The sequence below is a fragment of the Pithys albifrons genome, chromosome 10 (genome assembly GCF_047495875.1).
Source record: "Pithys albifrons albifrons isolate INPA30051 chromosome 10, PitAlb_v1, whole genome shotgun sequence".
Lineage (NCBI taxonomy): Eukaryota > Metazoa > Chordata > Aves > Passeriformes > Thamnophilidae > Pithys > Pithys albifrons.
In genome coordinates this window covers 5,319,930-5,344,068 of record NC_092467.1, presented here as the reverse complement: position 1 = coordinate 5,344,068, position 24,139 = coordinate 5,319,930, and the positions used below count along the sequence as shown (strand labels likewise).

The 24,139-nt window shown below is 47.3% G+C and overlaps 1 protein-coding gene across 6 annotated transcripts in view; it reads right to left on the bottom strand.

Annotated features, from left to right (window-relative positions):
- Positions 1 to 24,139, bottom strand: part of RABGAP1L (RAB GTPase activating protein 1 like) — a 233,120-nt gene that overhangs the window by 74,048 nt on the left and 134,933 nt on the right. For all 6 annotated transcript variants that reach the window (XM_071565066.1, XM_071565065.1, XM_071565064.1 and 3 more), the window contains 3 exons: positions 16,430 to 16,504; positions 13,045 to 13,170; positions 11,389 to 11,532 (listed from right to left, as the gene is read on the bottom strand). In XM_071565066.1, coding sequence (XP_071421167.1) covers positions 11,389 to 11,532; positions 13,045 to 13,170; positions 16,430 to 16,504 — 345 coding nt within the window. The remainder of the gene's footprint in view (positions 1 to 11,388; positions 11,533 to 13,044; positions 13,171 to 16,429; positions 16,505 to 24,139) is intronic.

Here is a 24,139-nt window from a genome sequence, read left to right as displayed (position 1 = left end):
TTACCAGATCATGGCACTCAGTGCCACGGCCAAGCTCAGCTGAAAAACCTCCAGGGATGGGGAATCCACCCCCTCTCTGGGCAGCCCATTCCAATGCCTGAGCACTCTCTCTGCAAAGAAGTTTTTTCTGCTCTCCAACTTCAATTTCCCCTGGCAGAGCTTGAGCCCATCGTGCCCCCTTGTCCTATTGCTGAGTGCCTGGGAGAAGAGACCAACCCCCACCTGGCCAGAACTTCCCTTCAGGTTTCTAACCTGAGCTTGGCCGTGGCACTGAGTGCCATGATCTGGTAAAGGGACTGGAGTTGGACCAAGGGATGGACTTGATGATCTTGGAGGTCTCTTCCAACCCAGCTGACTCTGTGATTCTACGAACTGCATCCCAGGGTTATTTTTCCTAATTCATGGAAGATTGTTCTACCACAACCACATTTAACAATTACGATTATGAAAAAGAAGGCTCAGCTCATTCTTCCAATGTCTCTTATTTAAAATCCTGCTTCATTTACCACACAGTGATTTATAAGCCACAGATGAAACTTCTCCAGCTATTTTAGAAGGAGGACTGAAAATACCAATGTGCACCAGACATATAAATCATGGGTAGCAATATCCCTCCAGCAATTTTATAATGGAAACATGAAAGTACATACAAATCATCCGAAAGAGGAAAGAGAAGGGAGCCCACATGAAATGAGCTTTGGATAATTACTTTTTAAAACCAAAGGTCATATGTTTAACTAGGCATTTTGAAATAAATGCTATATCATCATGCAGATCTCATCTTGGTATTTAAAAGATGTGCACGTGTGGAAGTTGTTCGTAATTCCTCTAACACTTCTTTTAATATACAACACTCAAAAGTAAAAATGCAGACTTACAAACAAGAACAGTTTCCGGGGCAGCCTCAATTACCTGCCTAGTCAAGTACCTGCACAGCATCTTTTTTTTTCCAGCTGGTGTTAAAGGACCCTCTAAGCTCGTGTGGAGGTCTAGAGCCTCTTAAGAGATCTCAGAAGCTCAGGAGTTTTGGAGAAGGAAGAGGCCAAACACAAAGCAACCAGTACAGTAAGATAAGGGTCAGGAATGGCAAAATGTTGCAGCTTGTGCCATTTACAGCCTCCTCACAGTCCCTGCTGACTCATTTGCTGACTGGGCTCTGCTTTCCATAGGACAGCACTGACTACAGGAGAAAGAGCACCCTTTGCAGAAGAACTTTTCATACCCACTGGTGTTGGGATGAACTCTCAGCATGCAGAAAGTCCCCTTTGAATTCATGAAGATTGTGCCTCACAGAAGCATCTGCTGATGGCCAAGGGACCATCATTTCCAGCCACGACTGGAGGGAACATTTTCACAGGCAAACCAGTGAAATTCCCTCTCACAGGACTGTAAAAATGAAATTAAACCTGTGTCCTGAAATTAGGACTGGATTAAAATGAGTGCAATCTCATTGTGTTGCCTCTGGCGCAATGACAGCTCTTCCCAGCTCCTCAGCCCCCCCCTGCAGACAGAAGGCTCTTTGAGTGCTCCTCTCTTTGGGTCCCTCTGCACTCTGGAACAAGAGGAGTTTGAGAAGGGCCTGAAAGGGGGCTGGGAACAAAGAACAGAGAGTGGCAAAGATGCAATTCTGCAGGGCCCAGTTGGTATTCAGAGAGCCCTCTGTGGCAGAAAGGCTGCCTGTGGCTCCCTGGGAAGGGAGGGGGCACATCCATTCGTCCCGGCTGGCAGATCTGCCCTGGCACCGGAAAGAGGGAAGGGAAGGGGCAGCACAGCCAGCCCTTCCCAGGGCACAGCCAGCCCTGCCCCGGCACAGCCAGCCCTGCCCCAGCCCTGCCCAGCACAGCCAGCCCTGCCCAGCCCTGTCCCCACACAGCCAGCCCTGCCCCAGCCCTGCCCAGCACAGCCAGCCCTGCCCCAGCCCTGCCCAGCACAGCCAGCCCTGCCCCAGCACAGCCAGCCCTGCCCAGCCCTGTCCCCACACAGCCAGCCCTGCCCCAGCCCTGCCCCGGCACAGCCAGCCCTGTCCCCACACAGCCAGCCCTGCCCCAGCCCTGTCCCCACACAGCCAGCCCTGCCCCAGCCCTGCCCCGGCACAGCCAGCCCTGCCCCAGCCCTGCCCAGCACATCCAGCCCTGCCCCAGCCCTGCCCCGGCACAGCCAGCCCTGCCCCAGCCCTGCCCAGCACATCCAGCCCTGCCCCAGCCCTGCCCCGGCACAGCCAGCCCTGCCCCAGCCCTGCCCAGCACAGCCAGCCCTGCCCCAGCCCTGCCCCGGCACAGCCATTCCTGCCCCAGCCCTGCCCCGGCACAGCCATTCCTGCCCCAGCACAGCCAGCCCTGCCCCAGCCCTGCCCAGCACAGCCAGCCCTTCCCAGGGCACAGCCAGCCCTGCCCCACCCCTGCCCAGCACAGCCATTCCTGCCCCAGCACAGCCAGCCCTGCCCCAGCACAGCCAGCCCTGCCCCAACCCTGTCCCCACACAGCCAGCCCTGCCCCAGCCCTGCCCAGCACAGCCAGCCCTGCCCCAGCACAGCCAGCCCTGCCCCAACCCTGTCCCCACACAGCCAGCCCTGCCCCAGCCCTGCCCCAGCACAACAGTGGCACAGGGGGCAACTTTGGAATTCCTGTCCAATTTTAGAGCTTCTGTTCGATGGCAGAGCCTCGGGAGAAGGCAGGGAATATTCAACAGCAGCACCTCTGCCTCTCCCACCAGAGCCCCTGGCACACCTCCCTCTGCTTACACTACAACACCCTTTGCTTACACTGCAACACCTTCTGCACCACCTTCAACAACAAAAGGAAATAAATCTCTTAAAAATACACAGAAATTTAATTTATGGTTGTCCTTGTGTGTGGGGTTTTTCCCTATATATGCATGGCATGTAGAAGGAAGCAGTGAAGACACTGACACAATAATCTCTAAAGTTCAGCACCAGGTAAAAAGACAGATGAGAGTCAACTGAGCACCTGCTTAAGGGCTGAGGAGTCACAAGCTCCGTATGACATGAACCTCTTCCAGCTTTCTAATAACTGAATGTTCCTTTTTTTAAAGAGCAACCAGCTATTCAACTGAAGTTAATTTGACATTGTTTCGTAATTCAAAAGTGTTTCATAATTATGTGTTCAGTTGCACAGTCTTTCAGAGGAGCTACAGAGGGTAATTGGGGTTACAGACTCCAAAGGAGAATTGGAATTCTATTTATGTTTTGGATGGCTTCCAGCAAAACATTTATTTGGCAACTCTAATGTGTTGAGCACACACAATAAACTTTAGGAATGTCACAAATGTCTTTGTTTTGCTGACAAGATGAATGCATGGTCTGAAGCTCCAATTTCCCCTTGGAGCACAGTCTGCAGGGACGTGTGTTTAATTAACATCTTCCACGCAGGGTTTGTGGGGCTTGTGCATTTATTCTGGTTCAATGACAAGATGAGGAAAGGAATGGAAGGTTAAAATGCTTGTTCAAATAAGGCACAACATGAATTAGCAAGCTTTGTGTAAACAACAGATACAGCTTTCTTACTGAACAGTCATATTAGAGGGGGGGAAGGGAAAAAAAGGAATGCAAAGAGATCTCCTGCCTGAGGTGCAGTCCAGGGCTCAGACTGGGCTTCCCCAGTGCCCACATACAGTTATACCAGAACATGCTGCAACCCCAGAAAGAAGAAAACAGAGACATTTCCCTCCTGATCCTGTGATATGTGACAAAAACACAAACCCCATTAAATCCAGCTGATTGAACTACTGGAGGAGCAGGTACCAGGGAGATGGTAAAACAGCACCAGGGGATTCAGGCAGACCGTGTCACTTCTGTCCTTTGCAGGGTAGAAACGCACACAGTAAAAACTACCAGGCAACCAAGCACCTGTATTAGCAGGATTTTGCATGAAATTTCCTTTGGTTGGTTCCTTTTAACAGAAATTAATGGGATTTAGGGGTGATTATTCACATGTTTGGGGCATTTCCATGTCATTTGCTGCGGAGATGTTGCTGTGGCTGAAGGAAGGTAGGGGCTGCTGTGAGAGTAACACTTTTCTCCTTCCACATTCTGTGCCTGTTTGCAAATAATAGAAATTACAGCCACAGGATTTCAAGTCTTGTCCACATCTCAGACTGCTCCTTGCCATGGGGTATTCCTGCAGTGGCACAATCCTGATTCCCCAGCAGCTGGTCATGAGCTGGCAGCATTTGGGAAGCAAGCCCTACACTAACGTTACTTGTCTGCTTTGCAGAAGTCTGAATTACTGGGGGTTTAGACATTCCTGTTCCTCTTTCCAAACCTCAGTAATACAGGGAAAGAGGCCTGAATCCACACTGGGCACCAAGGGCCTTACCCCATACAAGGAGAGAGAGAGAGAGAGAGAGGTCTCCTGTCTCTGTAGGTAACCCAGGAGCTCCAGCTCTGCCATGGAAACAGGGAAGGGCTGTTGGACATGCCCAGAGGTGCAGGAATCTTCCAGATCCCAGTGCTCCTGAGAGGAGGAATCTTTCAGATCCCAGTGCTCCTGAGAGGAGGCAGGTGAGGGGCTCAGAGCATCCCGACAGAGAGCTGTGCCTCCTTCCCCCCCACGTGTGGGCACACACCCAGGAGAACACATGTCCATGGTAATCAGTGCCTGCTTCCCAGCACTGCGGCTGATCTCCCTCCCAGGGCTCCTGCCTCTCCCTCTCCTTCCCAGGGCTCCTGCCTCAGCCTCTCCCTCTCTTTCCCAGGGCTTCTCTCAGCCTCTCCCTCTCCCTGCCACAGCACAGCCCTGCCCTCTCCTCTCTGCACCCTGACACTTTCCCTTCCCAGCAATGACTCCAATGCAAAGCCCACATTTTGCTTTGCTTATTTAGAGAACTCCCAGCAGGCTGAGATTCCGACAGCAGGGGGTGTTTGGCACGGGCAGACAGCACTGCCCTCCTCTGAAACAGCCCCCAGTCAGCTCAGCTTCCTGCGCTTGTTCACAGATTATCACTCTCCTGTTTGTGATGCTTCCCTTCAGTCACTCCTGAAGTGTTTCTGAGGCCTGCCAAGACTGTTTAGGATATGCTGCTATTCCAGTACAGCAGATGGCACTGGTGTTAAGTAAGCATTATGGAAATTTACTGTATTCCTAGAAAAACCAGCCAAATGAACAGCAACTAGTAGGTGGCTAAAATATTTCAGGAGCAATGGGGAAAGTAATTCAGAGACACAGCATGACATGGCATTAGATGTGCCATCCCTCTAAGGCACAACCTCAGTCATTCAAACAGGTCCCTCATCTTTGGTCCCTTTGTTACCTCAATCTTAGAACATTTTCTGAAATAGAAGCAGCCTCAACATTTTAGGACCACAAAATTTATCAACATCACCCAAAAGGTACTTTCTGTCCCCATAAGTTATCCTGAATTGCAGATTGTTGTGAGGCTGTTTTTGCTTTGCTCTTGCTGAGCATTCATCACCAGCCTTGTTATTTTGGGGACAAACAAGCTGCAGCCATGGATGGGAGATACATAAATTATGGATGCTCACAGGAACAGCCTGACTGCATCCTGGAAAGGGTTATGCTAAACCCTGGGGCTCTCCTAGAACCTCTCAGATGTTCTCCATTAAAATACTCCACTAAAATACTCTTCTCCTTGGTCCAGGCCTGAATTACCATAAATCCTGTGCAGCCTTAGAGCAGTTTGTGCCCCCTGTCCCAATACAGACCATGGTATTATGGTATTACAACCTCCAGTGTTTCTGCTGTTGGTTGTTTTACATCCAAACACCTTGTAGCCCTTATAACCCTCACTTTGAAAAGAATTTCAGCCTGTTTGCAATTATAACCTGAATGTTTTAAACACACATATCCAAAAGCTTTAAACAGTTCCCCATGCAGCAAACACATAAATTAAGTAATTCTGTCGCTCTTCATTTGAATTTCTGTTCTAGCCCTGAGAAGCCCCCACGGTGGATAGAGCTGCAGTCATCAGATGAATTAGGCTAAAATTACTTTCAGCATGGATTTAAATAACTCATCTCACTCCATAAAAGCCAAACACCTGGGGCTAGAAAGCCTGAGGTATCCCCACTGCAGACCCCCCGTTTCTGCACCAGATTACAAGGGCTGAGGTGCCAACAGATGCCTGAAGGCAGCAGGCCCTCAGCACACTCATGGCAAATTCCAGTCGCCCATCTGGAGCCTGAGAGAACCTATTCTCCTTCTTAAATTAACTACAAGCTAATTATAGCAGCCTGGGGAAGGACTCCTTCCCAGTGTCCTCCTAAGAACCAGCAGTGGCTGATGAGGACTCCAGCAAGGAGGCTGAGCTCTGCAGCAGGGCTGGTGCAGAGGGCACAGCAGCAGGACACACACACACACCAAATGCCAAAGGTTATTAGCCTGAACTGCTGAGGAGGAAAACAAACTCAACCCCCCAACCTTTTCCTACTCACTTGTATGACATTGGCTTTACCTCTGGAAATGGCACTGAAGTTTTATAGCCAAGATATAAAGGCAGGCAACTCCAGGGCAGATGTACCTACTTCAATTTTAAGCCCAGCTCTTAATATGCTGTTACTAAAAGAGATTTTACTTCTAGCAAGCCCAGACTGCTGTTTTGTAAGATTTCTTAAAACATTCGTAACTGGGAGGGTTAACAAATGCAGACAACATGTCAACAGCAAGTAATTCCAAATAGTTCAATTCTCTACAGATCTACAGGAGATAAACAACTGAGCACAACCTTTTATTTAATTCACGTTTCATCTGAGCACAGATTCACAGAGGAAGTGGGCTTGTTCCTGACTCAATTCCTGAGGAAGTTTAATAAATTGAAATGTTAATCTGTTCTTTCTCAACTCTGTTGAAGGCATCAGAGCAGGCTCTGACAGAGACAGATAAAAAATAGCAGGTTATTACGGTCTCTCCTCCTCAGTGGGCGCTCCCGCGGCGCCGGCCCCGGCACCAGACGGCGTTTCCTGGCACACCATCCCAGCCACACACACAGCAGGCACCACCACAGCCCCAGCACGGGCAACTCTGCTGGGATTTCAGTATTTCATTAGGAAGGAGTGCTCCCAGGAGCTCCTCTGCACAAGGTGCAGCCACTTCCACCACCAGCAGCTGCTCATTTACCTGCACCAACTCATCCACATCTACAAGACTTAAAAACACCCACCAACCTTCAGAGTCACAGATAGTTTCTCAAAACCGTGACGAAAGTTCTTTTACACAACATGCTGAAGCAAACACTGATAAATAAAGGCCAAGGAGTGATGGTGTCTACCTTTCAATTCCCACCTGTGCCACTGGTCCTGTGAAAGGCAATTTCCCTTCTTTGGTATCAGCTGTATTAGCAAACATTATTTCATACTCAAAGCTGACAGATAAGCAGTTGCACCTCTCTGTAGTCAGTCTTGAACACAGAATGGCAGCTTAGTAGTCCAGCTGCTAATTTAGTGGTCAGACTACCCAGCCAGACTGTGCATTCTGACATTAAAACACAGCCAGCTGTGCCAGCCCACACAGGGCAGGGGCAGGAGGGGACTTTACATACTCCCTAAAAAGAGAGAAGCACCACCCTTGGGTATTTCATATCCCAAAACTGCACACAAAAATAGCCAGACTGACTTAAAAAGGAGGATACCCAGAGCACCTCACGATTTTAAGTTGATAATGGAATGGCAGCTTGAGCCCTGCAACTCCTTTGGTTCTGGCAGCACTGCATGTATCACAAATGGTTATTTTCATTTTAAAGCAGAAAAAAAAACATGAAAATTTTTTAAAAATGCTTATGAATTGCCTGCCCACTGGTTTGGGTTGTTTTTCTCTTCTCAATGCCTACTGAAGGTCATTTGTTTAGTGCTTTTAAAAGGCGTATTTTCATTTCAAATGGACATTTTACAACGCCACACGAAGGGGAGTGTCAGCTGTTTGCTATTCTGCAGCATTCCCCAGGAGCAGCTGTTGCACTGGGCACAGCTCTGAGTGACAAGAGCTTTACCCCTGAGCTGCTATTTCTGAGCATGACTTTAAATAAATAATTTAGACTGGAACAAAAAGAGACAGCAGAGCAGAGGGGGCTCGCAGTGCGCTCGGTAACACCGTGTCATACTGATAGATAAGGCTGACAAGTCCAAAGACAACTCTTGGGTTTCATCAGCAAAGATGTTCTTCAGTGGACACAGAAACAGCAGAGGGGAAGAGCCAAGAGCAGCAGCTGAACAGGCAGCCCAGACAACGCTGTGAGAGGATCCCCAGGCTCAGACCCACACGGGTTGGGCTGTCACAACTTTCAGCCACATCAGCAGGCCTGGGGTTTATCACAGGCAGTCAGGGCTTGTGATCTGCTCCACAGCACTGGGGAGCTCCTGCCTGCAAGCCCAGATTCCCTCCCAGCTTCTCTCACAGGGAAGAAAAAAATTGTGTTCAGTTCTGGGCCCCTCAGTTGAGGAAAGACATTGAGGGGCTGGAGCGGGCCCAGAGAAGAGCAACGAGGCTGGAGAAGGGACTGGAGCACAAGTGCTGTGGGGAGAGGCTGAGGGAGCTGGGGGTGTTTAGCCTGGAGAAGAGGAGGCTCAGAGGTGACCTCAGCACTGTCTGGAACTGCCTGAAGGGAAGTTCTGGCCAGGTGGGGGTTGGTCTCTTCTCCCAGGCACTCAGCAATAGGACAAGGGGGCACGATGGGCTCAAGCTCTGCCAGGGGAAATTGGAAGTTGGAGAGCAGGAAAAACTTCTTTGCAGAGAGAGTGCTCAGGCATTGGAATGGGCTGCCCAGAGAGGGGGTGGATTCCCCATCCCTGGAGGTTTTTCAACTGAGCTTGGCTGTGGCACTGAGTGCCATGATCTGGTAAAGGGACTGGAGTTGGACCAAGGGCTGGACTTGATGATCTCAGAGGTCTTTTCCAACCCAATCCATTCTGTGATTAATTCCAGAATGTTCCATTTCTACATGAGGACGGGTGACAGACTCTGTCCCAGAGTTATTGAGCCCATATTCTGAGGCCACTGGAAATTCAGGTAATTTGGGGGTTCAATCACATCCTCAACAGCCTGAGGACAACCTTAAAAATAAAAATGCCCTAAGAAGACAATAATGCAGAATCACCCTGTCACACAGGGGCCATGGCAACCCCCAGGTTTGTGTGAATTTACACAGAACTGCTCTCAAGTGATACTTCATGTGAGAATGATGAGAACACTTGGCCTATAATGGCACTCACTTGGATGGGATTTCAAAAATTTCTCCATAAAACTGAATTCCCATCATAAATGTAGCTCCTTTTTCACCATTTGTGCCTCTGCCCAGGAGGTCCATGCCCAGCCTGTGCCACTGCTCCCCGTGCCAGGGAAGGGAAGGTGCCTCCTCCCTGCCCAGCTGTGCAACTACAGGACTTCAACAGGTATTTTCCTCTCTGCATTGAGAGATTAAGATATTAAGGAGTATCTTTAACAACCAATTTCTCCCTCCCAGCCACAATAAGGAACTCTAACCCCATACAAAAACTCTTGGTTGACATGGAATCAACACATGGCTGGGGCTGGAAGGGACCCTGGAGATCTCCTAGTCCAAGACAAATTGTTCATCCATAATTCAGGTATTTTCAGGGGGACCAGAGAAGCTCTCCTGGAATGATCAGTTGGCAGCATGTCTTCAGCAACAGTTTTAACTGGTTTTACTTCCCTTAACTTTGTCTTTCATCAAAGAGTTGTGTAGGATGTAAACATTTTGTAACGACAGACAGGCCAGAGATGTGGAGAAAGCACAGTCAGGAAGGAAGTTGAAGGGTATTTAAAATTCATCTGTTATCTATGACAAATAAAGGAGAAGGCTGGAAGCTTGTTTTTAAAAACTTGAGACCGTTCACTTCAAAGGCCTCTTGCTTTTTGAGGATGTTTTCTGCAGAAGAATATGTTCCTCTGTTAGCAGCTGCCACTGTTTTTAGTCCTTTCAGTTGCCAGAATTATCAGCACGCTGGTTCTTCAGAGATAAAGTAAAGAACAATATAATGCAGGAAAAAATTACTGTTTGATTTCCCCTTTGCTTCCAGAGGCTGACTGGACACAGAGCTGCAGTCCTCTGCCCAGGAACAGCTTCTTGTTCTGCCTCTGGCCATGCACCTCCAGATCTAGCTTTCCTTCTATGCTGAGGGCCAGCCAGAGTTGTGTTTTAGTGTGATTTTAATCTCCACTCCTGCCCCAATGCTCAGCAGTGCCTGTTCTGGAGCCTGGCAGCTCCTGGGTGTCAGGAGCAGGGTGCTGGCAGTCCCTGGTGCTCAGGACATGTCTCCTTGCTGCCCTGCTGCTCCTCAGGGTGTCTGTGTGCACCTTCTCACTGCAAATCCATGTTCCTGCCACTCCTGGTTTATTTTTAGCTGCAGCAAGGGATGCTCCCTTAGCTGGGTGTGATCCCCCCCACAACACCAACAAGAGTCCCCTTCCTTGCAGGCTCCAGCGCTGGGCTCTCACCTTCTCCCTGGATTCTCTCACCTTCTCTCCCAGCCCAGTTCCTTCAGGCAGACTGAGACAAGCACTGCCAGCATCACCCCACCCCCTTTGGTACCTGAGCACCAACATGCAGAACAGGAGACACTCTGAAGGAAACAAATACTGAGTTATGAGTGGTGGGCAATATTTGCTCAGTACTGAATCCTATCAAGGCACGTGCCCGAGCCTGACCACCCTCAAAGCAAATGCCTCACAGTAAATCCAACAGAAGGAACCAGAGCCAGCAGTGTTTCAAACTCAGAAGCCTTTAGAATTACAAAGTATTTTTTGTGTCTATTTACCTTCATGTTTGTGACCCATTTAAATCACAGAGGAAACCAGAGACAGGTTCACAGCCAGGTGGATGCCCTGAATTCCCACTCAGTGACCAAAGGAGATGTTACCAGAATAATCATTCCAGACTATCAATCTATTCCCCTGGTTTTGGCAAGGCAGTGCAGGTGTATCTATGGTACAGACACACACCAGTTTGCATCAGGGGTAGTGTGTTCCTGGGTGCAAGAGCAGGTTCAAAAGCAAAAGAAAGGAGCTCCACTCAGCTGTGCTTGGCACTGTCACTGTTTAGTGCCAGGCCACCACCCCTGCTTGCCTGGGGGCACTCTGAACCAGGCCACTCTCCCATGAGGTGCCTTCAAGAAATTACCATTTCTAACTCTGAAAAATCATTAAACAAATCAAATGAAGAACAGATGTGTGCATCAGATATTCTTCATCAGATCCCTCAGCAAAGAATGAGGCAATCCACAGCTCTAATTTTAAAACCAAACCAGCGTTTCCCTGAACACCTCTTCAATATAACCACAGTTTCTACAGAATTCAGTTACACACATTTGGAAATGAAACAGCAAATGTCTCCAACAAAATGAAATCAAACAAGGAGAAACATTTGTGGAGTGGAGGAAGGGCTTTCTGAGTACTTTTTTACCTCACAGAGTAGTAAGTCGATGATGTGGAAGACCATGCAGAGCGGGAACTTGGCGGTGAAGAGCGTGAGGAACCACTGGGACGCGTACATGTGAGCCTCCAGGCTGAGCTGGCAGAAGTGGCTGTGCAGCTCTGGCAGCTGCTCCTGCACAGGGCACAGAAGGAAGGCTGCAGTTACTGCTCATTAATCCCAGCTCTTCATCTACACCACCACTAAGTACCACACTGTCAAACACCAAAACACACAACCCAGTGAACTCCTGGCTGCCTCTGAGCAGGGGAAAGGTGTTTCCTGAGAAATTTCAGTTACAACTTTTAGTGAGAGACCCACAGTGGACTCTGTCACAGAATCAAATACTGAGGTTATCCTGAGGAATTACAGAATCTCCAGCAGTCAAAAAGCAGAGTGGGCTGTGAAATCTGTCACGGTGTGTGTTCAAGTTATTCCTTTGCTGTGTTTTGCTACAAATGCTTCTGCCAAAACAAATAACAGATACCATAGCCAGAGCACCTTGCTGAGCTTGAAAGCAACAGAGCACAATTCCTCTAACCAGGAGCATATACAAACACCACAAAACAAGCACTGAAAATCCTACTGTACAGTGAGGATGTATGAAGTTCACAAAGTATCTTTTTTAACAGTATATCTGTTTGGAGATCAAAAAAACTTCTTTACAGAGAGAGTGCTCAGGGATTGGAATGGGCTGCCCAGAGAGGGGGTGGATTCCCCATCCCTGCAGGTTTTTCAGCTGAGCTTGGCCGTGGCACTGAGTGCCATGATCTGGTAAAGGGACTGGAGTTGGACCAAGGGTTGGACTTGATGATCTCGAAGGTCTTTTCCAACCCAATCCATTTGGTCATTCTATGGATATGGCACTGAGTGAGAATCCACCATGTCTTGATCCAACCCTACTGTGATCACGGAGTGCCCTGGGCTGGTGGTCACAGTGGGGTTGGATCAAGGGTTGGACTTGATCTCTGAGGTCTTTTCCAACCCAATGGTTTGGTTTGAGTCTATCCCACAGAGTATCTGTGGTCACCTGTGAGAAGTGGCTCCACCAGCCTTCACTGGGACAACAAAAGGGCGGGGTTTAACCACCTGTTAGTAATTCCTTGTTAGTCAGAACAATGACGTGTAAACCTTGAGCACTTTTGTTATGTTAAACTGCTCGATGAAATAACCCCAGCTGAGGGAAGAGCAGTGTGTGGAGGGACAGTAAAACCTGCCAAGTGACCTCATTTGATTTGTGTTTCATAAGCATCAGGATGTCCTGATTTGCCTGACCTTTTAACCCCCAACACAACTCATGGCCAGCAGGACACTGATGGTGGCAGCCCAAAGGACACACCTGGGCCTCAACAGCACACACACATCATCTCTATGCAACATGGGGGAACAGGGAAGAGAGGGAGGAAGGAAGCAGAGAGAGGGAAAGAACACAGACACCTGCCCTGCGTGGTACAAAGATTAGCCCCGAGATTGGCTCTTGAAAGACAAAAGAAACCAGAAATAAATCTGCCTCATGATGTTTGAATGCAGCCAGTGAACTCCCGCTTCAAAATGACAGGGGGGTTATTGTCCTGCAGCTTTGGGAAGCAAAGCATTAATCTCTTCTTCATGTTATAAGAGCAGGAGAATTTGTTACTCTGGCCCCACCTGCATCAACTTCTCAAGCTGGAAAAATTTGCAATGGAGATCTTCAAAGTTATTTCTGTAGAGGTCCCTCAAGCCATAGTCGTACATGATCTTCACAAACACACAGAATGCCTGCTCCTCTGGCATCTGGTGGGGAAAACACACAGAAATAGGGTTAAACACAGAGCTGAGGCTGCAAGGGCCTTACACAGATACACACAAATACCTTGTGCACGACAAATTCAGAACCAGGGATATATTCAAATGTTCAGCAAAGCTCTGAGTGCAGAATGAAGAAACTACAATCTCAAGGGCACCATTCTCAATGAGCACCTGGATTTGGCTCTTTAAGGCCTTCTCTGAAGAAAATGTGGGACCATCTCATGGTTCCTGCAGGTGCAGGTCCCACAGCAGCCCAGCTGTCAGCAGCACTCCCTCTGCCAAACAGGTATGAGAACAACCAGCACACAACTCCCAGGTACAGCACAATTTAAAAACAAAAACAGAGAGAACAAAAATAAACTAAAGAGGCAACAACTCATGACAGTGATTTCTACTGAGAGAGATTTGGTTAAAAGGGGAAAAATCAGGAGAACTAAGGTACAACCAACTCTTAGTGAGAATAATGCTCATCTACTTTCATCCAAGCTCCAGGACACCAAACTCTGAAATCAGGTTTCCCACAATCCCATCTATTAACACCCTGGCTTCTTCAGGAGCCTTATTTCTATCATCTCTATTCCATTCTAGCCAAAATCTCTCACCCAGCAGAGTTTGGGAAGGTGGTACTAACACAAGCTGTATGGGCCACTCTAAACTTGTATTTTTTGGCTTGAGCCCTCTGAATGGTGAATTTGAGGGAAGGCTTGTGCCATAAACCCTCCCCATCATCCCCTCCCTCCTCCATGCCTTCAGGGAACACAATAACAGCACAGGCACAAGCAGAGACACTGCAGACCCCAAATCCAGCTTTAAACCACACTAAAAACATCCTTTCTTTTGGAGGCAAACAATTATTGAGAATCAAGAATGACAACTCTTGACCTTTTAGTGTATTCACTCATTGGGCCTCTTGCCAACACCTTATCAAATAGCAGGTGGAGATAAAAGCTGGGTATTTGCTTCAAAGGGAATTTTAGTCTCTTGATGTTTCCCCCCAGGGTTTCATGGCTGTGCTCAGCCCATGCTCAGGGCCTGTCTCCAGGGCAGACACTTGCATTTTCATTTTCAGGCATGATAAAGGAAAGGAACTGGTTAGCATGAGGCACTGGCAGCTCAGCTGCTGGCTCCCAGGATTGACCCTGCACGAGTTCTGAGCAACCCCAAAGCCCAATCACAGTTTTATCAGGATGGAATGAACCCCACTGACAGTGCATAAAAAAAAAGGGAGCCGATGATTTTAACCTGACCAAAAGGCTTCAATCTGCCCTGTGAGACCATGAATGCAAATTCCAGGGTTGTGGCAAAGCCCCAGCTGTTCCTGAGGAACCCACAGGTGCTCCTGGCCAAGCACATGTGCCCTCATGCTCAGTCAGTCAGTCACACACTCGTGCAGGGACAGGGAGAGGGAACTGAGGCCAAAGGTGCTCCAGTCCTGCTCTCAGTGCACAGAGGGGCTCCAACATCACCAACCCCAAGAATTCCAAATCATACATCTAGCTTTCATTTCTGATTTCATTTAAGCAGAACACAAACTTTGGGCATTGCCAGTCTGATTTTTAGCATTAAGATGACAAAGGGCAAATATTCTTTGAAACTTCAGGGTTTTTTCACAGAGCAACGGCTCTGAAAAGTAGGCAAAAAAATGTCAAATACTGTGAGACTTACAGGAAAATTATTAGAGTTGGTAACACTGTCCCCCTGTGATTAGGAGTTACCTGATCACCCTTGATGGGAGTTTATCACAAAAATCGAGGAGGGATGTTCAGGCTACCCAGCCATGCTGAAAGGTCTCTACACTGGAGAGAAAGGATACCCTGACCCAGGAAGAAAAGGGAAAGGAAGGGCTCTCGAAATCCACACAAAGATAGGAGAGTGAGAGAGGGTCTTATAGGCAACACAGCACACAGAGTGGTTGGAGAATTTGAGAAAAACAGGAGTTTGAGGACATCCTGAGAAGCTGCCAACTTACATGAACTCACTGGGACTGCTCCCCTTACCCCCTTTCTCTGAGAATTTCACTTTAATATCCTATTATGAAAGCAAATGTTATAAAGGGCGTATTAAAATGAGTGCAATTCCCATTTAGTATTCCCTGTGTCCAAGGCAATTCCAGCTCCAGGGACACTGCAAACAGAAGTGATTCTCTGTGGCAACAGCAGCCCAGAACTCAGGGAGAGGAGTGAGGGATCAGTCAAATGGTAAGAATGTGCCACCCACACATTTGCAAACAGCTCTGCTGTTGCAAAGGGCTTATTCCTCCTGTGGAACTTTGGCATCCTGCTTTGAGTAAAAGCTGATTGCAAACTAACTGAGAGGAGCTGACTGGCAATGTGTGTGGGACTGCAATAATGGGACTGATGCAGGTTCATCCTTACAGGATCCAAACCTTCCCTGCAACAGTCACTGTGCATCCTGCTCCTGGAGCCTCCAGCAGTCACTGCTCTCCAAGGAATTACAGCTCACATGAACCAGAATCTGAGTTCTCAGTGCCTTAGGAAGGGTGTGTGTAACAGCTCACCCAAACCCACAGTCCACCATGTATTTTGACCATGATTAATAATTTACTAATTAAAACCTGACAGAAAAAAACAGACAAGAGCCTGAGTAAGAGTTGTGGTTGGGGTCTGGGGTGGTTTATTCTCATATACTTTATCTGAATAAACACTTGAATAAATACACTGCTTGAATCTGCAGCTTTTCCACTGAGACATCAAAGGTAAAGCACCTTGAAGCTGTAAAATTGTGTATTTATTTATCTATCTCTAGACATACATGCAGCACGTGTTTATTCAGGAAGCAACAGATCAAATTTTGTGCAGTTTTTGGTTACAGGCTAAAATATCGAGGTTGAAATTCAGCTCTCACTCACAAGGTGTTATAAAATGTCCCTGGGAGAAAGAGTCTCACTAAAAATTAATGAGGCTGCTTGCTCTGCTGAGCTCCTCCCAGAGTTAAATCCCCTCTAAACACAAAGGGAGCTCACCTAGGTGACAACTAAATTAAAAGAAAATATTAATATGTAACAAATCAGTTGAAGGTTTTGACACAGAAGTACTTGACAATTTAATGGATTTCTCCCAGATAAAGGAAATCCACATTCATAAAGACAGAAGCCATTAGTCACTATTGCCAAAAAGCAACAAGAGGAAAATGAATCCAGGCAAATAAACAACACTAAATGTCTGTCAGACAGCAGCACTGATTTTCCAGCTGCTTTGTTTGCTTTCATTTTGCAGGAACTCACATGAAGCAGCAGCACAGCTGCGAGGAAGGACTGGCCCTGGCAGTAGCCGATGTCCTCATCGTACACCGAGTAGGCCTGGGGAAAGAAACAGAAAATTAAATGGATTTAAAATGCACACAGGCACTACCAAGGTGTCCCCTCACCAGTGAGCTGTTCAGGGTGTTTCAGGATGGATCCTCCCAGTGTCTGAGGGGCCCACATGGAAGCTGGGGGACAGGACAGGGGGATGGGCTCAGATGGGCAGAGAGCAGGGTTAGATTGGATACTGGGAGGTTGGGAAGGAAATCTTGGCCCAGGCCCTGGCACAGGTTGCCCAGAGAAGCTGTGGCTGCCCCATCCCTGGGAGTGCCCAAGGCCAGGTTGGACAGGGCTTGGAGCAACCTGGGCTGGTGGGAGGTGTCCCTGCCCATGGCAGGGGGTGGCACTGGGTGGGCTTTAAAGTCAGACTCACAGAATCACAGACTATTCTGAGTTGGAAGGGCCCCACAAGGATCATCGAGTCCAACTCTTAAGTCAATGGCCCACACAGGGGTTTGAACCCATGACCTTGGCATTATTACAACCAAGTTTTAACCAACTGAGCTAAAGGTCCCTCCAATCCAGACCATCCCATGACTCTCCATGTAGTGTTACTCAGGCTGAAATAATAAATGGGGTGAAACCATAACCCCTCTTGCACACACTTCCAGGGCTCTTCAGGAACATCCACAGGCCACTCTCAACCCTCCAGAGATGCTGCATTTGTAAATTTTTATTTTTCAAACAGCATGGAAAGCACTGGATCAACTGCCCTCCATGGAAATGAAGGGTAACTCTGCTCAGGTGAGTAATGACAGAACTTCACCCATATAACAAATAAGACATAAAAAACAGGGTAGGCTGTGCTGTGGGGAGAGTGGTCAGTCGTTTTGCAAAAACAAGTTCTGGCATCATGAAAGTGCAGGACCTGAGGTCAGAAAATGCCAAGAACTACAGCAGCCTGAACATCTCATCACAAACAGTCTTTCTGTGCCCTTGTTATGCTGAAGAACAAACAAGACTCATTTTCCCATCATCACAATGACATGCTTTTTCTTACTCTTAAAAAACCCAAATAACTAACCTTTCCTTCCCTGTTAGTTTTCCAAGCCAAGAAGACAAATCCTGTTTTTAAAGACATGTCAGAGGATGTCAAGGATTCTGGGAAACTTGAGAAAGTTTTAAGCAGCAGCAGGACTGACACTGGAGGGAGAGACAGTCCTGAGAGGGTAAGGGAGGTCCTGAGGCCGCAGCCAGGGAAAACAAGCCAAGGGCAGAGCCACAGGGAGGAACAAAACCCAGCAACCAGAGGATCCACTTTGCCTACACCACCATGTTTATCTTCCTTTTCTAAGTCCTGAATGAAAGCAAGATTGCAAACAGTAGCAGCTCAGAGCCACTGGGACCGATCAGTGGGCAGTGCTGGGGAGCCAAACCCACCAGGGTATCCAAAATATTCCAAAGGGTGGTAACTGGGACTCAGAAAGAGATGTGGCTGCTCTCTCCCAGGGCAGTGACCCTTCCCCTGGACTCTGCCTTGGGGAGGCCACACCTTGAGTGTTGTGTTCAGTTCTGGGCCCCTCAGTTCAGGAAAGAGATTGAGGGGCTGGAGCGGGGCCAGAGAAGAGCAAGGAGGCTGGAGAAGGGACTGGAGCACAAGTGCTGTGGGGAGAGGCTGAGGGAGCTGGGGGTGTTTAGCCTGGAGAAGAGGAGGCTCAGAGGTGACCTCAGCACTGTCTGGAACTGCCTGAAGGGAAGTTCTGGCCAGGTGGGGGTTGGTCTCTTCTCCCAGGCACTCAGCAATAGGACAAGGGGGCACGATGGGCTCAAGCTCTGCCAGGGGAGATTGAAGTTGGAGAGCAGAAAGAAATTCTTTGCAGAGAGAGTGCTCAGGCATTGGAATGGGCTGCCCAGAGAGGGGGTGGATTCCCCATCCCTGGAGGTTTTTCAGCTGAGATTGGCCGTGGCACTGAGTGCCATGATCTGGTAAAGGGACTGGAGTTGGACCAAGGGTTGGACTTGATGATCTCGGAGATCTTTTCCAACCCAGCTGATTCTGTGATTCAGCTCCACTGGCCCTGCAGAGTCCAGACACCAGTCACAGAAATAACTGAGCAAAGTTTAATTAGCCTTTGCAATCTGCTCGTTAGATTGAACCAGCTCTGGCCACTGAAGTCAGACAAAGTCACTCCAGAACTGCACAACACCAGATTTGAATTGGGGGGAAAAGGATGTTAATTGAAAATTACTCTGTAGCTACAAAGCACTAAATTAAGAGAAATTCCTTTAAATGCTTAATGTGGCATATGACTAATTAGAAGCTTCCACTGATTAATCACCATTATGAGCCTTTATGTATTTGTTCCCCAAATCTCTCAGTTTATTTTATCTCTGTAGCACTCCTGAGAGATGCATTGTTCCTGCTTTTGAAAGGCCAGCTCCACCTAAAACAGATGTGCAGAATCACAAATGAGAAATCTGATTTATGATTTCTTCATACCATCTAACAATATTTTTAATTTGCTTTGAAAAAATCCAGGCTGCAAAATTAACAGCAAACCATCAGTGCCTGGGGGTTCTCTGTTGTGAGAAGCATCAGAGAGAATAATTTGCTGAAAATAGCAATAAATTAATCCAAACAAGTTATTTTTAAGTAAGTATTGAGAAACCAACACACTGGAACTGCTTCCAAAGCTGACAGAGACTGAAAAGGACAGGAATTTATCAGAAATACACACATATCTCTTTTGGGATTGTGACTGAAGCCACAGCAAGAGAATTATGGCAAAAGGGGGAAATGAGGAGGGTGAAGGAAATCCTCACTCTGCACATTAAATACAAAAATATGAAGGAACACCAGCAAATATTCTAATAATCAACTTCCTGAACACATCTGAACTCATAATAAATCCATTTCAAGCACATCCAGGGCAGGAAGGCAAAGTCTGTGCTTGGAAAATAAATGTTCAAGGTAAGAAAGTTGTATTTAAACTGCAGGAACTTTGTGTTATTCCAGAAGAATCCCAGGGGGTGTCATCCTGCTGGAACCATTTCTAGCAGGGGATGTGTTGAAGGATCTGTGTCCAACTCAGTATCAGAAGAGACGATAAATTAAGGGGAATAAAACCACTGAAAATTTATTAAGAACAGATGGTATTCACCAAAAATTCTGGGGGGAGAAGGGGAGATAAACTGTCTTTAATGGCCTGGAAAAATCAGAATAATAGATGAAAAAACTGAGATTTTCTAGAAAGGTTGATCCACAGAACTACAAATCAGCAAGTAGTGGATATTTTGAGTTAAATAAAAATAATTAGATGAACCTGAGAAAGACTCTGCAGCACCATAATCCTGGCAATTAAAGATTTGTTTGTTAATGAAGTCTCGAAGATCTCCATGATTTCATTGCATCCACCCAATGCAAAGAGATCTCTGAAGCTTTATGCATATTACACTTCCAATTATGCTCTTTTATTTTTAAGCAACCTCTGGGACTTGACATTGCTGAGCTGTGATGTAATTAACCGAAATAGCCTCGGAAATAGGGATGCTGCCCACAGATACCACCGTAATACCGTGTTAGTAACAAAGAGCTGAGATTTATTTTGAAAGATTTATGCTTTTAAGGAACTGAGGAGCATTAACTTTCCCTCTCTGAAACAAAGGAAAATCCCCAATCCCCCACTGGCACTGCAGCCATTGTGACTCTGTCACTTCCACAGAATGGGATTCTTCCCCTGACAACCTGGGACAATGTCACAGTGTTTTAACTGATTATCTCCTTAAGCTCTTGGGGAACTTCCATCCCAACTCCCCAGTTAACTGAGATTTTAAATATTCTCTGTCTCATAAATGGGACTTAATGAAGGTTCTGACTTGAAGCCTATTTTGCTTCATTTTAACTAAATCAGGATCTCCCCCAGAGAATGAAAACATCTCTTTAGGAGGTATCTGTCTTCTGAGGAGAGGAACTGCCACACAGGTATTAGCACAGCATCCTCAGGAGTGAATTCCTTGGAGGCACCAGGGGCTCCTAAAATAAAGTCCATGACAGGGAAAGTGAATGAAGAGCCCAGAGATGGACAGAAACGATTCTCTAAAATAATGAAGGGAGGGAAATCTCCCAAGGTCAGACTTCTCCAGACACAAAGCTGCCAAGAAGCAGCATGTCAAGATGAATGGAAAGGAGGCTGATATGAACCCAGACCCTCAGATTTGGGGTTTCTGTGGCTGCTGTCTGGGAGTCCCAGCAGATTTAAAGAAGGCAGAGGAAGGAGTACATCTCAAATTGCACGGTGAAATGGTTTTCACCTTTTTGCATGCTCCTAAGGAATGGTTACACCTGCTGAAGGTTCCCTAACTAGCACAGACCAGCCCTTACCACAGGGACTCAGTAACAGTTAGAGCAGAAAGCCAAGAGAGTTCAGGAAAACATTCCTGTGGTGTCTGTCCCACACAAAGCACTCACATTCCAGAGCTTTCAGTTCCCCCTCAGGATTCACAGGGATGGAAAAGGCCTGTGGAGGCTCTTCAGTGTCTGGCACAGACAGAGCTCTGTGCTAAGCCTGGTTCAGGGGAGTTAAAACACTTACATGGTGCTGCCAGGGAAACATCCACCTTGTGCAGACAAGGTATTTTCTGAGTCATTTTAGTGCAATTTCAAACCCCATACCTGAATTTGGTATAAGGGCCAACAGTCTGAAAGGAATTATTTCCTATGACTGCAGCACTGAGATGTATCACCCTGTACAAGGAATCCCTGTGCTCACTGAGAACTGTATTTTCAGCTGTTAGTTACTCATTTATTAGCAGGAGAGGCACGTGGATGTTACACAACGTGCCTCCCCAGGGCTGGGAGGGCTCAAGGAGGGAAGAAATCCTCAATATTATCCAGGCAGGCCCCTGACCAGGCTCTTCCCAGGATGCCAGTGCTGACCTTCCACCAGCGCAGGCTCAGCACAGCCCCCAGTGCAGGCTCTGCCTCCTTGCTGAGCACAGATGCAGCAGAAGGAGCCTTATTAATATGGAAATGGGAGAAAGTCAAGATAACATTAAAAATCCCTCACATGAAACAAGGCAACAATATTTACCTGAATTGCTCTTCAACCCAGGAGCAAAGAAAATAAACAACTAAAAATAGATGAAGCACAATTCCTAACTGATTGTGTTTATGCTGCTGGGTTTATCCTAAAATTGGCAAATAAGCTCCTCTGTGACAAATAATAACACCAAAGTGGACAAACACTGCAACATCCCATTTGTCAGTGTGAGGAGATGCCGAGGACTGAGCAATGTGGAAGAGCAAGTGCATGGTGAGAAGAGGTGACCATCTGAAAAGAGCTGCTGCAATGAAATGGAGATGAAAATGTAAAAAAAGGGTGAAAATTAGACTTTCAGCTTCCAGGCCAGCCCTGAGCAGCAGCTCTGCCACAGAGCAATCCATCACTCACAGCTTATCACGGGCACAGGAGCCACTGCCCACAGAGAGCAACTCAAAGACATTTGCACATTGCAATAAACAGCAAAGAAAGCCAAAAAACCCACCCCACACAAGAGTCCACTGAAACACAGAATCATAGAATGGATTGGGTTGGAAGAGACCTCCAAAATCATCAAGTCCAACCCTTGGTCCAACTCCCGCCCCTTTACCAGATCATGGCACTCAGTGCCACGGCCAAGCTCAGCTGAAAAACCTCCAGGGATGGGGAATCCACCCCCTCTCTGGGCAGCCCATTCCAATCCCTGAGCACTCTCTCTGCAAAGAAGTTTTTTCTGCTCTCCAACTTCAATTTCCCCTGGCAGAGCTTGAGCCCATCGTGCCCCCTTGTCCTATTGCTGAGTGCCCTTCCCTGTGCTGTGCTCCCTTTTCCTATGAAACTCACACAGTTGTTTGTGGAATGGGAGTTCCTGTGATCAGAAAATCAGGGGGAACACGTCCCGTTAACTCTGCACCACAAACAGCCAAGAGATTCCCAGTGCCAGGAGCTGCATTCCCAGCCAGGGAGCTGGGAGTGCATGTGCAGTGATACAGATTTATAGATTTTAGAGGTACTTGTAACTGTAGTAAAATGCAGATTTAGGGTGCTGATATTTCTAGCAGCTTAAGTTCAATGTTTATACATGCCAACCTATGCCACAGATCAGGAGATCAAATTTCTTTTAGTTGCTTAGACTCTTTTCAAGGCAGAATACTGAAGACTATCTAAAGGCCTGCAGAATGAGACACAAACATGAGCCAACAACTTTGGGTCTGAGAACACTGGAAAAGCTCCAAGAGCCCTGTGTGTGCTGAGGAAGACAAAAATGAAGAACAGAGGGTCCCACTGACCCCAGCCTCAAATCCTGAGGGGTGAAACAAGGGTGGGACCAGGGGCAGGACGGGGCTGGACTGAGAGATGTGTAAAGTAATGATTGGTTAGACCATACTATAAAAACCAGAGAAACCAGTGTTTGGAGCATGAGCATGTCATCCTGTATGCCTGTAGGCCCCAGGCCTGATATTAAAGGGCTTCCACTTCTTATCTTATCCCACACTAACTTGGCTCAGAGTCCTGCTTTGCTGGGGTCTCTCACAGCACTGCAACCACACTGAGCTCTCCAAGCACACCTGGAACTCACAGAGGGCTCAACAAAGTGTGCAGGAACAGCCATTTCCCCAAAGCCTCCCCAGAACTCGCCCTGTGCAGAGTCCTCAAGTGAAATCTCCAGTCTGGAGTCTGCAACTCTTTTCATTCCTTATCACCACTGTCAGCCCTAAACTTTATTTTTAGGTACTTTGTCACATAAATGTTCTGCAACAGAAAAAGTTTCCATCTTTCCTGATTTCCTACTGTTCTGAAGATGAGATTAAGAGATGGAATGAAAACTGACAGACCTGTTAAAATGAGGCAGGGAGCTTTTAATGGTTTTCCTTTTTATCTGACAGCTCAGATCATCTCTCATTTCAGTGGGGAATGAAGAAAATGCTCTTCAGCTTCTTACCCTCCCACTTGAGGACAGACCTTTTCCAGCCTTATTCAACAATCCCATTCTTCAAACCTCTTGTTTTCATTTTAGAAGAAGGGCATGACTGCCCAGCACTCTGGTAAAAGTTATTCTAGTAACACAAAGCTGCCACAACATCAGTTTCAGCACAGATTATTACTTTTTATCCTCAATGGAATGACAAGCCTATAAACAAATTAATTAGCTTTACACAGTGTTTCTCTAAAATTTGCCAGATCAATCATAAACCCAAGGTCCAGTCAGACCCAACATGTCACAGCCAGAGTCATTTAAGGAAACTACATGAGGATGGAGGAGAAGGTACTGCCTGGAAACCTCCACAGCAGTTGTGTCTGATCTTAATACTGGCAAGGAGGCAGAAACCATCAAGTCTAAAACCATCAAACTCATGAATAATTCCACACTCCCGACTGGTTATCACTGTTCTAGCAGGAAGCAATGATTCCCAAATCCTTCTCTGAGCCAATGAGCACATAAAAGACTGAGGCAGTAGGTGAGTCTACCAGGGCTGTGCAAAGCCTTCAACAACATCCCTTCCAGAGGCTTTTTAGGGGAGAAAGCTGCTACACAGGGTCCTCTTCCAAACTGAAATGGTTGATCAGAGGATAGAAAGCAAAAGGTAGGAATTAGCAGCCAGTTGTCACCCCAAGAGTGGAGGTGAGGTCACACAGAGCCCTGCAGAAAGGG